Source organism: Oncorhynchus nerka, linkage group LG5 (genome assembly GCF_034236695.1).
Source record: "Oncorhynchus nerka isolate Pitt River linkage group LG5, Oner_Uvic_2.0, whole genome shotgun sequence".
Classification (NCBI taxonomy): Eukaryota; Metazoa; Chordata; class Actinopteri; order Salmoniformes; family Salmonidae; genus Oncorhynchus; species Oncorhynchus nerka.
The window spans coordinates 27,489,977-27,505,781 of record NC_088400.1 but is presented as its reverse complement, the minus strand read 5'-3'; the positions used below and the strand labels follow the sequence as shown (position 1 = coordinate 27,505,781).

At 45.7% G+C, this 15,805-nt stretch overlaps 1 protein-coding gene across 1 annotated transcript in view; it reads left to right on the top strand.

Annotated features, from left to right (window-relative positions):
• LOC115129299 (F-BAR and double SH3 domains protein 1) overlaps window positions 1–14,621 on the top strand; it is a 37,617-nt gene extending 22,996 nt beyond the window's left edge. Inside the window, exons 13-19 of the mRNA XM_029659498.2 lie at window positions 2,115–2,396; window positions 2,501–2,584; window positions 8,790–8,982; window positions 9,281–9,486; window positions 9,787–9,976; window positions 11,015–11,070; window positions 12,727–14,621. Coding sequence (XP_029515358.2) covers window positions 2,115–2,396; window positions 2,501–2,584; window positions 8,790–8,982; window positions 9,281–9,486; window positions 9,787–9,976; window positions 11,015–11,070; window positions 12,727–12,777 — 1,062 coding nt within the window. The 3' untranslated portion in view covers window positions 12,778–14,621. The remainder of the gene's footprint in view (window positions 1–2,114; window positions 2,397–2,500; window positions 2,585–8,789; window positions 8,983–9,280; window positions 9,487–9,786; window positions 9,977–11,014; window positions 11,071–12,726) is intronic.
• The last annotated feature ends 1,184 nt before the right edge of the window (window positions 14,622–15,805 follow it).

Here is a 15,805-nt window from a genome sequence, read left to right as displayed (position 1 = left end):
TGTCTGAGGTGTTACAGTGTCTGAGGTGTTAGTGTGTGAGGTGTTAGTGTGTGAGGTGTTACAGTGTGAGGTGTTACAGTGTGAGGTGTTACAGTGTGAGGTGTTACAGTGTGAGGTGTTACAGTGTGAGGTGTTACAGTGTGAGGTGTTACAGTGTGAGGTGTTACAGTGTGAGGTGTTACAGTGTGAGGTGTTACAGTGTGAGGTGTTACAGTGTGAGGTGTTACAGTGTGAGGTGTTACAGTGTGAGGTGTTACAGTGTGTGAGGTGTTACAGTGTGTGAGGTGTTACAGTGTGTGAGGTGTTACAGTGTGTGAGGTGTTACAGTGTGTGAGGTGTTACAGTGTGTGAGGTGTTACAGTGTGAGGTGTTAGTGTGTGAGGTGTTAGTGTGTGAGGTGTTAGTGTGTGAGGTGTTAGTGTGTGAGGTGTTAGTGTGTGAGGTGTTACAGTGTCTGAGGTGTTACAGTGTCTGAGTTGTTACAGTGTGTCAGGTGTTACAGTGTCTGAGATGTTAGTGTCTGAGATGTTAGTGTCTGAGATGTTACAGTGTCTGAGTTGTTACAGTGTCTGAGATGTTACAGTGTCTGAGTTGTTACAGTGTGTGAGGTGTTAAAGTGTGTGAGGTGTTACAGTGTGTGAGGTGTTACAGTGTGTGAGGTGTTACAGTGTGTGAGGTGTTACAGTGTGTGAGGTGTTACAGTGTGTGAGGTGTTACAGTGTGTGAGGTGTTACAGTGTGTGAGGTGTTACAGTGTCTGAGATGTTACAGTGTCTGAGTTGTTACAGTGTGTGAGGTGTTAAAGTGTGTGAGGTGTTACAGTGTGTGAGGTGTTACAGTGTGTGAGGTGTTACAGTGTGTGAGGTGTTACAGTGTCTGAGTTGTTACAGTGTGTGAGGTGTTAAAGTGTGTGAGGTGTTACAGTGTGTGAGGTGTTACAGTGTGTGAGGTGTTACAGTGTGTGAGGTGTCACAGTGCGTGAGGTGTCACAGTGCGTGAGGTGTCACAGTGCCTGAGGTGTCACAGTGCCTGAGGTGTCACAGTGCCTGAGGTGTTACAGTGCCTGAGGTGTTACAGTGTCTGAGGTGTTACAGTGTCTGAGGTGTTACAGTGTCTGAGGTGTTACAGTGTCTGAGGTGTTAGTGTGTGAGGTGTTAGTGTGTGAGGTGTTACAGTGTGAGGTGTTACAGTGTGAGGTGTTAGTGTGTGAGGTGTTAGTGTGTGAGGTGTTACAGTGTGTGAGGTGTTACAGTGTGTGAGGTGTTACAGTGTGTGAGGTGTTACAGTGTGTGAGGTGTTACAGTGTGAGGTGTTACAGTGTGAGGTGTTAGTGTGTGAGGTGTTACAGTGTCTGAGGTGTTACAGTGTCTGAGGTGTTACAGTGTCTGAGATGTTACAGTGTCTGAGTTGTTACAGTGTCTGAGTTGTTACAGTGTCTGAGGTGTTACAGTGTCTGAGTTGTTACAGTGTGTGAGGTGTTACAGTGTGTGAGGTGTTACAGTGTGTGAGGTGTTACAGTGTGTGAGGTGTTACAGTGTGTGAGGTGTTACAGTGTGTGAGGTGTTACAGTGTGTGAGGTGTCACAGTGTGTGAGGTGTCACAGTGTGTGAGGTGTCACAGTGTGTGAGGTGTCACAGTGTGTGAGGTGTCACAGTGTCTGAGGTGTCACAGTGTCTGAGGTGTCACAGTGTCTGAGGTGTTACAGTGTGTGAGGTGTTACAGTGTGTGAGGTGTTACAGTGTGTGAGGTGTTACAGTGTGTGAGGTGTTACAGTGTGTGAGGTGTTACAGTGTCTGAGGTGTTACAGTGTGTGAGGTGTTACAGTGTGTGAGGTGTTACAGTGTGTGAGGTGTTACAGTGTGTGAGGTGTTACAGTGTGTGAGGTGTTACACTGTGTGAGGTGTCACAGTGTGTGAGGTGTCACAGTGTGTGAGGTGTTACAGTGTGTGAGGTGTTACAGTGTGTGAGGTGTTGCCGTGTCTGAGGTGTTACATTGAGTTGTGGCTGTAAAAGGGATGACATTGAGGAAAAGTAATCTGGTACAAGGTACCTGTGAGAGACGTGTGGGAGGGGTTACAGGTAGTAAGTGGTGTGTGTGTGTTTGTGTGTGTCCAGGTGAGCCGGGTGAAGGCGGAGTCCAGGCTGGCGCTGCTGGCGTCGGCGGGGGTGGACGTGGAGCCATGGGTGAGCAGTGCTATGACCCAGGCAGACGAGGAGCTGGAGAGGGACAGGAGGCTGAGCGAGGCACGCATGTCCAACGGAGATATCTCCGAGGACGAGTTTGAGTTCACAGACTTCGACGACTACGATGAAGATGGTGACACTTTCATCGATTCAACTTCCTGCTCGGTGCCGTGTGGATACCCCTTGGCTTGCATGGTTCTCTACAGCTATCAGGTGACAATATCAGGACTTAACATTTTAGAAATGTCAACATTACAGGAATGGGATTTTCCTCTCAGGTGTTATTGTGTGTAATTTTCTGGCCCATCTTCCTGCAGGCCTGCCAAGGAGATGAGCTGTCAATCACAGAGGGAGAAGAGCTTCAGGTGATAGAGGATGGAGACATGGAGGACTGGCTGAAGGTAAATGAGGACAGATTTCTCTCTGCCTGCATCCCAAATGGCACCCTATTCCATATTTAGGCTCCATAGGGCTCTGGTCAAAAGCAGTGAACTATGTAGGGAATAAGGTGCCATTTGGGATGCAACTTTTGTCTCATGGAACAGTGCTATTTACTGTAGCAGGCAGTTGTTCCCACACATTTGCCCACTCTACCAAATGCCTGCGGTCTCCTCACTTCCTGTTTCTACTAAGCACAGTGTAAACAAACTGCCGGTCTTCCTGTTTGAGAAAGAGAGGCTTTATGTCGCTTCAACTTCATATTTACTGATCCGTAACAGTTGTGAAAAATAACGGGTCAGTTACAACCAACATTAAGCACTGTCAACATTAGGCGAGCTCTCTGTAAACCATTAATGAGATCCCACACAGTTGATCTCAACTGCAACAACTATTGGCCACCATGTTACCGCTCCCTAAAAGTGTTAACCTTAAGTCATGGTTACTGCCAACATTTTTCAAGACTATTTAGCCCTCTGGTGGGTATTATCTTCAGAATAAATTAAACCTTCTATTTGAGCAGACTAAGCACAGATTTGACTATTTGACAATCATTCCTCATTTACTGTGACAATTTAACATTCACATTTTATCGGAAGATAAAGTATCCTGAACTATCCACATTCTAAAATTGGTAACTAAATCAAGCCAATCATGATTGAGTTAATAGAATATATGTTTTCATAAAATTATAGTCTAATCAAATTATATTATAATGTAGCCCAAACATAGATGTCTATAATGTACTGTATTGTACTTTACTGTACTGTACTCGACAGTACCCCTGTGCACAAAGTGAGGTTTGTACAGAAATGGTTTGACGAGATCGGTGTGGAAGAACTTGACTGGCCTTGGGGGAAGGCCGCTCTGTGCACACGGTTATTGTTATGCTGAAACAGGAAAGGGCCTTCCCCCAAGCTGTTGCCACAAAGTTAGAAGCACAGAATCGTCTAGAATGTCATTGTATGCTGTAGCGTTAAGATTTCCCTTCACTGGAACTGAGGGGTCTAGTCCGAACTATGAAAAACAGCCCACGACCATTATTCCTCCTCCACCAAACTTTACAGTCAGCACCATGCATTCGGGCAGGAAGTGTTCTCCTGGCATCCGCCAAACCCAGATTCGTTCGTCGGACTGCCAGATGGTGAAGCGTGATTTATCACTCCAGAGAATGCATTTCCACTGCTCCAGAGTCCAATGGCAGCTAGCTTTATGTACTGTATGTATGTTATCGTGTGTGTGTGTGTGTGTGTGCATGAGTCTGTGTCTATGTTTGTGTTGCTTCACAGTCCCCACTGTTCCATAAGGTGTTTTATTATATGTTTTTTAAATATAATTTTACTGCTTGCATCAGTTACTTGATGTGGAATAGAGTTCCATGTAGTCATGGCTCTATGTAGTACTGTGTGTCTCCTATAGTCTGTTCTGGACTTGGGGACTGTGAAGAGACCTCTTGTGACATGTCTTGTGGGATATACATGGGTGTCCGAGCTGTGTGCCAGTAGTTCAAACAGAAAGATTGGTGCGTTCAACATGTCAATACCTCTCACAAATACAAGTAGTGATGAAGTCAATCTCTCCTCCACTTTGAGCCAGGAGAGATTGACATGCATATTATTGATATTAGCTCTCTGAGTACATCCAAAGGCCAGCCGTGCTGACCTGTTCTGAATCAATTGCAATTTCTTTGTGGCACCTGAGCACACGACTGAACAGTAGTCAAGGTGCAACAAAACTAGGGCCTGTAGGACCTGCCTTGTTGATAGTGTTGTTAGCATAGCCTAGTGGTTAGAGCGTTGGACTAGTAACCGGAAGGTTGCAAGTTCAAACCCCCGAGCTGACAAGGTACAAATCTGTTGTTTTGCCCCTGAACAGGCAGTTAACCCACTGTTCCTAGGCCGTCATTGAAAATAAGAATTTGTTCTTAACTGATTTGCCTAGTTAAATAAAGGTTAAAAAAAAGAAGGAAAATCCTCGCTTTATTACGGACTTCTTCCCATCTTAGCTACCTGAATATTGAAAACCTGTATTTTCTATGGTAGAGTAGGTCAGGGCGTGACTAGGGTTTTTTGTTCTAGTTTATATCTTCTATGTGGGGTTCTAGGTTTGATTTCCTATGTTGGTGATTTGTATGATTCCCAATTAGAGGCCTCTGGTTATCGTTGTCTCTAATTGGGGATCATACTTAAGCATTTTTTCCACCTGTGGGTTATGGGATATTGTTTATGTATAGTGTGTTTGAGCACTACGTAGTCAGCTCCCCGTACTCATCCTGAGAAGTGTGTTAAATTTCTGGAACAATTGATGCAGGCTATATGCACCGTGTCTCCAGTGCGCTTCCACAGCCCGGTACAACCTGTGCCTGCTCCTTGCACTTGCTGTGCGAAGTGTGTTATCGAACCGGTACCTTTGATGCCGGCTATACGCACAAGATCTCCAGTGCGCCTCCACAGCCCAGTATGTCCTCTGCCAACTCCTCGTACTCACCATGTGAAGAGTGTCATCGGTCCGGTACAATGTGTTCCGGTTCTACGCACCGTGTCTCCAGTGCGCCTCCACAGCCCAGTATGTCCTCTGCCAACTCCTCGTACTCACCGTGTGAAGAGTGTCATCATTCCGGTACAATGTGTTCCGGTTCTACGCACCGTGTCTCCAGTGCGCCTCCACAGCCCGGTATATCCTGTGCCTGCTCCTCGCACTTTCCCTGAAATGCGTGTCCCCAGTCCAGTACGTCCTGTGCCTCCTCCTCGCACTCGCCCTGAAGTGCGCTTTCCCAGTCAGGTGCGTCCTGTTCCTGCTCCTCGCACTATCCCTCAAGTGCGTCTTCCCAGTCAAGTACGTCCTGTGCCTGCTCCTCGTGCTCGCCCTGAGGTGCGTGTCACCAGCCCGGTACCACCAGTGCCGGCCCCAAGCACCAAGCTTCCTGCGATGATCCCCAGTCCAGAGCTTCCGGCGACAGTTCCCAGTCCAGAGCTTCCGGCGACAGTTCCCAGTCCAGAGCTTCCGGCAACAGTTCCCAGTCCAGAGCTTCCGGCGACAGTTCCCAATCCAGAGCTTCCGGCGACAGTTCCCAGTCCGGGACCTCCTGAGACGGTCCACGGTCCGGGACCTCCTGAGACGGTCCACGGTCCGGGACCTCCTGAGACGGTCCACGGTCCGGGACCTCCTGAGACGGTCCACGGTCCGGGACCTCCTGAGACGGTCCACGGTCCGGGACCTCCTGAGACGGTCCACGGTCCGGGACCTCCTGAGACGGTCCACGGTCCGGGACCTCCTGAGACGGTCCACGGTCCGGGACCTCCTGAGACGGTCCACGGTCTGGGACCTCCTGAGACGGTCCACGGTCCGGGACCTCCTGAGACGGTCCACGGTCCGGGACCTCCTGAGACGGTCCACGGTCCGGGACCTCCTGAGACGGTCCACTGTCCGGGACCTCCTGAGACGGTCAACGGTCCGGGACCTCCTGAGACGGTCCACGGTCCGGGACCTCTTGAGACGGTCCACGGTCCGGGACCTCCTGAGACGGTCCACGGTCCGGGACCTCCTGAGACGGTCAACGGTCCGGGACCTCCTGAGACGGTCCACGGTCCGGAACCTCAAGGTGCAACAAAAATAGGGCCTGTAGGACCTGCCTTGTTGATAGAGTTGTTAAGAAGGCAGAACATCACTTTATTATAGACAGACTTCTCCCCATCTTAGCTATTACTGCATCAATATGTTTTGACCATGACAGTTTACAATCCAGGGTTACTCCAAGCAGTTTAGTCATTACATTTACATTTACATTTAAGTCATTTAGCAGACGCTCTTATCCAGAGCGACTTACAAATTGGTGCGTTCACCTTAAGACATCCAGTGGAACAGCCACTTTACAATAGTGCATCTAAATCTTTTAAGGGGGGTGAGAAGGATTACTTTATCCTATCCTAGGTATTCCTGAAAGAGGTGGGGTTTCAGGTGTCTCCGGAAGGTGGTGATTGACTCCGCTGTCCTGGCGTCGTGAGGGAGTTTGTTCCACCATTGGGGGGCCAGAGCAGCGAACAGTTTTGACTGGGCTGCGCGGGAACTGTACTTCCTCAGTGGTAGGGAGGCGAGCAGGCCAGAGGTGGATGAACGCAGTGCCCTTGTATGGGTGTAGGGCCTGATCAGAGCCTGGAGGTACTGAGGTGCCGTTCCCCTCACAGCTCCGTAGGCAAGCACCATGGTCTTGTAGCGGATGCGAGCTTCAACTGGAAGCCAGTGGAGAGAGCGGAGGAGCGGGGTGACGTGAGAGAACTTGGGAAGGTTGAACACCAGACGGGCTGCGGCGTTCTGGATGAGTTGTAGGGGTTTAATGGCACAGGCAGGGAGCCCAGCCAACAGCGAGTTGCAGTAATCCAGACGGGAGATGACAAGTGCCTGGATTAGGACCTGCGCTGCTTCCTGTGTGAGGCAGGGTCGTACTCTGCGTACTCTGTCATCTCAACTTGATACATTTCCACATGATTTATTACAATATTTAGTTGACATTTAGGGTTTAGTGAATGATTTGTCCCAAATACAATGCTTTTAGTTTTAGAAATATTTAGGGCTAATGTATTCCTTGCCACCCACTCTGAAGCTTACTGCAGCTCTTTGTTAAGTGTTGCATTCATTTCAGTTGCTGTAGTAGCTGACGTGTATAGTGTTAAGTCATCCGCATACGTAGACACTCTGGCTTTACTCAAAGTCAGTGGCATGTCGTTAGTAAAAATTGAAAAGAGCAAGGGGCCTAAACAGCTACTAGGGAATTCCTGATTCTACCTGGATTATGTTTGAAAGGCTTCTATTAAAGAACACCTGTTAGACAAGTAACTTATCCACATGTTTTTCCAGCAGTAGACAATGATCAATAATGTCAAAAGCTGCACTGAAGTCGAACAAGACAGCCCCCACAATCATTTTATCATCAATTTCTCTCAGCCAATTTCTCATCAGTCATTTGTGTAAGTGCTGTGCTTGTTGAGTGTCCTTCCCTATAAGTGTGCTGAAAGTTGTCCATTTATTTACTGTGAAATAGCATTGTATCTGGTCAACAAAAAATAATCTGAAGTTTACTAAGGGTTGGTAACAGGCTGATTGGTCAGCTATTTGAGCCAGTAAAGGGGTCTTTACTATTCTTGGGTAGCGGAAAGACTATAGCTTCCCTCCAGTCCTGAGGGCACACACTTTCCAGTAGGCTTCAATTGAAGATGTGGCAAATAGGAGTGGCAGTATCATCTGCTATTATCCTCAGTAATTTTCCATCCAGATTGTCAGACCCCGGTGGCTTGTCATTGTTGATAGACAACAATAATGTGTGTTGTCTAGTGCATATTCTTACAATAAATATTGATTAATTACCAGCCTTGCTATTTTCAATGTTCCTGATAGTCAATATTTAATTGGGGCCTGGAGTAGTGAAGCTAGACCCAGCTGTGCGGTATCTAACTAATTTGACACAGTACAACGGGAGATGAACTGATCTGGTTTATTCTTGTGGCTTTTTGGTTGCAAGCAGTTTGTTTTAAAACGCTGGTACACGTAATCTCCCGTTAGTAGCGTTTTAAGAAATCCAGCACTAACCTGCAGCTGCGCGTTAAGCCTGTTGGTTGCAATTGACCCAACGAGACTCCATAATTGACCCAACGAGACTCCATAATTGACCCAACGAGACTCCATAATTGACCCAACGAGACTCCATAATTGACCCAACGAGACTCCATAATTGACCCAACGAGACTCCATAATTGACCCAACGAGACTCCATAATTGACCCAACGAGACTCCATAATTGACCCAACGAGACTCCATAATTGACCCAACGAGACTCCATAATTGACCCAACGAGACTCCATAATTGACCCAACGAGACTCCATAATTGACCCAACGAGACTCCATAATTGACCCAACGAGACTCCATAATTGACCCAACGAGACTCCATAATTGACCCAACGAGACTCCATAATTGACCCAACTAGACTCTATAATTGACCCAACGAGACTCCATAATTGACCCAACGAGACGCAATAATTGACCCAACGAGACGCAATAATTGAATGGCTATAATACTATCTTCTTAACACATCTATGAAGTCCAACTGTCCCTGAATATACTATCCCTAAAGCCATGTTATTGACACTCACTGACTGTGTGCTCCTCTCCAGGCCCGTAATGCAGCAGGCCAGGTTGGCTACGTCCCTGAGAGGTACCTGCAGTTCCTGTGGTCACCAGGAGAGGGCTCCTCTGTCTGCCTGGCGCAGGGCTTCCCTTGTCCCCAGCTGGACTGGTCCTTCAACAGTTCCAGCTCCTCATCAGAACATTCCAAGAGGCAGCAGGGCCGCTCCCCTCACTCTGGGGGTTAGTAGGGGCTCTTCTGCCTTAAGAATCATCACTAACCAGAAAGCTTCTTTCCCACCTCTGAATGTTTGTGACATGATTCATACCATTTGGACAAGTGGCCAAATTCCAGGTTCAAGCCGTCATTGATATAACTGTATCACCATCTTGTTAATCATTAGTAATGTAGACAATGTTTACCCATGTATTACTGACTTGTCTGAGTCTGTTCTGTGACGAATGTCTGGCACGGGCTCTGTTTGAGTACCAGTCTGATGTCTGTGTGTTTGGTTCTGGTCTGGTCTGTTCTGTGGTGTAGGTCTGGCACGGGCTCTGTTTGAGTACCAGGGCCAGGGTCCAGAGGAGCTGTCCTTCCCAGAAGGGGCGGTCATTAGGCTGCTGCGCTGCCGCCAGGGGGAGGTTGACGACGGCTTCTGGGAGGGAGAGCTGGACGGACGCTTGGGGGTCTTTCCTTCTCTGGTGGTGGAGCTGCTGGGGGACGGGGAGAAAGAGGAGGAAGAGGAGGTGAGAGATCTGGTTTACCCTCTGAATGACACTTTGTTGTCAAATGTACCTGGACTCAAAACATACATGGAGTGATGAGAAAGAAAGCTTTGAACATACAGTATGGATGAGGTCTATTTGTGAAGTGTGCCACCTTGTGGTATAATACTGTACAACACATTCCATAAGACTAGTCAAGTGATAGAAGATTCAACTCTGCAGATAGAATTTGGAGTCTGTTAAAAAAACTCTGCATTCTCAAGGGGATTACTATTATTTTCATGATCTGAATTCCCATTGTTTCTACATTTAATTCTGCAGAGCCTTCCCACCCCCACTCTTCCTCCATTCTCTCCACCCATCCCTATTTCTGGAACCCCCTGCAGTCTCCTCTGCTTCTCATCTGGCCCTGGGTCCTGGTCTGTAAACAGTACGCCCCCTAAGGACCCGGAGGACAGGTTGCAGGCTTCTTTCTCACTGAAATCACAGAGCCTGTCAGACAGCAGGGCAGGTGGGGATTAACTCTCAGTCATCACAGAAAACCAATGTACAGTACACGCACTGTTAGAAACCCAGTAGTCTTCATTAACAATGTACAGTACACGCACTGTTAGAAACCCAGTAGTCTTCATTAACAATGTACAGTACACGCACTGTTAGAAACACAGTAGTCTTCATTAACAATGTACAGTACACACACTGTTAGAAACCCAGTAGTCTTCATTAACAATGTACAGTACACACACTGTTAGAAACCCAGTAGTCTTCATTAACAATGTACAGTACACGCACTGTTAGAAACCCAGTAGTCTTCATTAACAATGTACAGTATACGCACTGTTAGAAACCCAGTAGTCTTCATTAACAATGTACAGTACACGCACTGTTAGAAAACCAGTAGTCTTCATTAACAATGTACAGTAAGCGCACTGTTAAAAACCCAGTAGTCTTCATTAACAATGTACAGTAAGCGCACTGTTAAAAACCCAGTAGTCTTCATTAACAATGTACAGTACACGCACTGTTAGAAACACAGTAGTCTTCATTAACAATGTACAGTACACGCACTGTTAGAAACCCAGTAGTCTTCATTAACAATGTACAGTAAGCGCACTGTTAGAAACCCAGTAGTCTTCATTAACAATGTACAGTACACGCACTGTTAGAAACCCAGTAGTCTTCATTAACAATGTACAGTAAGCGCACTGTTAAAAACCCAGTAGTCTTCATTAACAATGTACAGTAAGCGCACTGTTAAAAACCCAGTAGTCTTCATTAACAATGTACAGTACACGCACTGTTAGAAACACAGTAGTCTTCATTAACAATGTACAGTAAGCGCACTGTTAGAAACCCAGTAGTCTTCATTAACAATGTACAGTACACGCACTCTTAGAAACCCAGTAGTCTTCATTAACAATGTACAGTACACGCACTGTTCGAAACACAGTAGTCTTCATTAACAATGTACAGTACACGCACTGTTTTGTTCCTTTTCTTTTCTCTGAACACTGTGTATCTGGCCTTGTTTTCTCTCACATCCTCTCAGAGAGTGCAGGCAGCACACACAGCTCACCTGACCTCTCAGCTGGAAGAATACGACCGGTATGTAGACTAGACTAGGGCTGGGTAGGGCAGGGCTGGGTAGGGTGGCTAGGGAGGGGCTGGGCAGGGTAGGGATGGACTGGGTAGGGCAGGGCTGGGTAGGGAGGGGCAGGGTAGGACTGGGTAGGGGGGTAGGGAGGGGCTGGGTAGGGTGGGTAGGGAGGGGCTGGGTAGGACTGGGTAGGGCAGGGCTGGGTAGTGTTGAGTAGGGCTGGGTAGGACTGGGTAGTGTTGATTAGGGCAGGGCAGGACTGGGTAGTGTTGAGTAGGGCAGGGCAGGACTGGGTAGTGTTGAGTAGGGCTGGGTAGGACTGGGTAGTGTTGAGTAGGGCTGGGTAGGACTGGGTAGTGTTGGGTAGGTGTGGGTTTGGCTGGGTAGTGTTAATTAAGACTGGATAGTTTTGAGTAGGGCTGGGTAGGACTGGGTAGTGTTGAGTAGGGCTGGGTAGTGTTGAGTAGGGCTGGGTAGGGTTGGACTGGGTAGGACTGGGTAGTGTTGAGTATGGCTGCGTAGGACTGGGTAGTGTTGAGTAGGGCTGGGTAGGGTTGGGCTGGGTAGGACTTGGTAGTGTTGAGTATGGCTGGGTAGGACTGGGTAGTGTTGACTAGGGCTGGGTAGGGTTGGGCTGGGTAGTGTTGAGTAGGGCTGGGTAGGGTTGGGCTGGGCTGGGTAGTGTTGAGTAGGGTTGAGTAGGGTTGGGCTGGGTAGTGTTGAGTATGGCTGGGTAGGCCTGGGTAGTGTTGAGTAGGGCTGGGTTCGGCTGGGTAGTGTTGATTAGGACTGGGTAGTGTTGAGTAGGACTGGGTAGGGATGGATAGGACTGGGTACTGTTGAGTATGGCTGGGTAGGACTGGGTAGTGTTGAGTAGGACTGGGTAGTGTTGGGTAGGACTGGGTAGTTTTGGGTAGGACTGGGTAGTTTTGGGTAGTTTTGGGTAGGACTGGGTAGTTTTGGGTAGGACTGGGTAGTTTTGAGTAGGACTGGGTAGTTTTGAGTAGGACTGGGTAGTGTTGGGTAGGACTGGGTAGGACGGGGTAGGGCTGGGCAGGGCTGTGTAGGCCTGGGCAGGGCTTGGTAGAGATGGGTAGGGCTGGGTAGATATAGGTAGGTCTGGGTAGAGCAGGTCTGGGCAGGGCTGGGTAGGGCAGGGCGGGGTGTGGCAGGGCAGTGCTGGGTGGGGTAGGGATGGGGTGGCTGGGTAGGACAGTGCTGGATAGGGCTGGGTAGAGCAGGTCTGGGCAGGGCTGGGTAGGGCAGGGCGGGGTGTGGCAGGGCAGGGCTGGGTGGGGTAGGGATGGGTAGGGGTGGGGTGGCTGGGTAGGACAGTGCTGGATAGAGATGGGCTGGGTACGGCTGGGTAGAGCTGGGCAGGGTTTGTGCCACTTCCTCATTTTCTTATATCCTTTTTTGTGGTGTCCTATCATCTTCATTGAATTTTGGTGCATAAAGCGAGGCGGCTCAGTTTTTCAGTCATTATATTATGCTCCGTAAGCGTGAACATGCTCTTAAATATTTTCAGTTGATCTGCTGAATGTCCTCTCTAAAGCTCAAAATGCACTATTACTGTAAATAGAATGTTTTGTATAACTACATTCAGTCTCTTTTGAAGCGTTTCATCTGTTTGTCTGTCTTTATTCATTGTTTTGTTGTCCCAGACAAGGGCTCCCCCTCTTCCCCCGACTCAGAGACACTCCCCCATGCCCTGAGGAAGCATGTGTGGGGGAGTGTTCAGAAGAGACAGAGTGGACACCACAGGAGAGTCTTGTGGTGCACACCCTCACCGGGACTTGTACAGTATGTAGCTACCAGGTGAGCTTTGTCTCTTCCTGACAGGCTACACTATTTTTGAAAGTTAGTATTCTTGTATTGTTTACGTGATAATATGTCAAAAAACATGGATTCATCTGTCTCTGAGCTTCAGGGACATCGTTCACCAGTTTTCAGAAGTATTAAACTATCTTGTAGGAAGTGATGTTTATCATTTGCGTATGATAAAGATACAGGGTTATTTGAGATCCTGTAGAATTAAATGTTCAGTATTGCAGTTCAAATAAGCTTGTGCCTGATGCTTTTTTTTGCTTGCATGATAATATACTGTATTAATTATACAGTAGTAAACCACATATAATATACTGTATTAATTATACAGTAGTAAACCACATAATATACTGTATTAATTATACAGTAGTAAACCACATATAATGCACCGTATTAATTATACAGTAGTAAACCACATATAATATACTGTATTAATTATACAGTAGTAAACCACATATAATATACTGTATTAATTATACAGTAGTAAACCACATATAATATACTGTATTAATTATACAGTAGTAAACCACATATAATATACTGTATTAATTATACAGTAGTAAACCACATATAATGCACTGTATTAATTATACAGTAGTAAACCACATAATGCACTGTATTAATTATACAGTAGTAAACCACATATAATGCACTGTATTCATTATACAGTAATAAACCACATATAATGCACTGTATTAATTATACAGTAGTAAACCACATATAATGCACTGTATTAATTATACAGTAGTAAACCACATATAATGCACTGTATTAATTATACAGTAGTAAACCATATTCTACATGTCATGTTCTATTTCCATGAGAACCAGAATCAAACATGGACACTGAGATGTATTAAACAATCTTCCTGGTGTGTTTGTGCTTGTTAATATCTTACCTCGGAATTACAGGATGGTTGAGGTATCAGAACGAAATGCTCTAACAGTACCACATTGGGTTAAGTCCACCTCAACAATTAGTCATACGAACAACAAAGGTCAAATGCATAGCTTTAATATATACTTAGTTTGATTCCTTAAGAATTGTTCATTGTACAGCTGCATTTTCACATTTGAGATGACTCAAATCATCAGGTTGTTGATTAATAGTATGCATATAATATATATGTTTTCCTCATGAGTTATTTCCAGCTTCGGTCAATGAAGACACATGCAATATATGATTCTAAGGCCATTACAAACACATTTAAATATATTTTACACTCAATGGACACAGTGTAAGACTAAGGAGTTAGATCATTACTGTGAACTGATAATGCATGTAGCAGCCATGACCAGCAGAGGAGACCACATCCTGGTAACACATACAGGAAACGATTCCTGTATGTGACGATTCCTTCGATTCCTGTATGTGACGATTCCTTCGATTCCTGTATGTGACGATTCCTTCGATTCCTGTATGTGACGATTCCTTCGATTCCTGTATGTAACGATTCCTTCGAATCCACAAAAATAATACTTTGGTGTGCTTTTGTTTGCCAGTTAATTTGAAAACATGAAATCTTCATTGAAATCAGTCATATTCTGTGCTTAGCAGAGCTATAACCAGATATAGTACCATTCACATATGGCGTTACAGTACTGTTCGCTGGTGAAACATTTATGACTGTGACATACAGTCAGATATATACAGTAGTAAGCTTTTGATTTCTTGACCATTTCACATCTATGATGTATATTAAAGTAAACATGTCTAATGCATATAAACGCCATTTTGTTAGCTGTTCTTTATTGCGTTTTACAATACTTTCAATGTTGATACTATCTCTACAAGGTTGGGGCTCCCGAGTGGCGCAGTGGTCTAAGACACTGCATCACAGTACAAGAGATGTCACTGCAGTACCTGGTTTGAATCCAGACTACATCACATCCAGCCGTGATTGGGAGTCCCATAGGGCGGTGCACAATTGGCCCAGTGTTGTCAGGGTTTGGCCGGAGTAGGCCGTCATTGTAAATAATAAGTTGTTCTTAACTGCCTAGTTAAATCAAAATAAAAAAGCATTTTCAAAGTGCTATGCATCTGTAGTAAATGAAAACAGATCAGTTTCAAGCAAAACTAGATTAAATAATCTGGTATCAAGAGTTTCACATAATTTCCATAATTCAAATTCAACTCAGGAATATTGTCATCGTATGGCTAAAACCGAATTCTCTGGCTAATAAGGAAATATCTGTTGTGCAAAAAAATTAACACAGCCTTAATGACCTGTTGACATTGAACATCATATCACACTGAAATCCCATTGGTTCTTTGTTAAAATGATGAAGTGCAGTAATAAGGAATTGGAGTCAACGAGTGAGAAGAGGTGAGGCGTATGTTGTATGTCTTTGAGAGAAACACTGTTCACTACTATGGATCAGGGTCCTATTCATTATGATACACCATAGCAAATGTTTTGCAACAGAAAACAAAAACAAGCATTTCTTATTGGACAAATCAGGTAGGTCCCTCCCTGTTTCAACCAAATTGCTTCTGTTTGGTTCCTAGTAAATACAACCCTGGAAGTATATGTTTCTATCCAGGACTACACATTATTATGTAGTCCAGTGGGAATATTGAAGCCACCCTGACACAAAACAAATGACCACTACAGATAAAATACCACCCTAATGATGTATATTTATCAACTGCAGTGCTGGCCTATGGTTTCTATATGAATAAGACTTAAGCGTGTACGCTGCTACTGTATGCTTCCAAATAAACAACATAACATATTCCAGTACCTTAAACATACATTCTAAAGTCAGTAGCTAAAAGCACTATTCAGACTGAAACATTTTGGAGTATTTCTTACGGTTGGTTAAGGACTAGCTTTAGTTTTTTTAGTTTTCTCTGAGAATATGAAAAGTGACATAACTATCCTCTGTATCACGTCACTGTACCATACCCAGCACA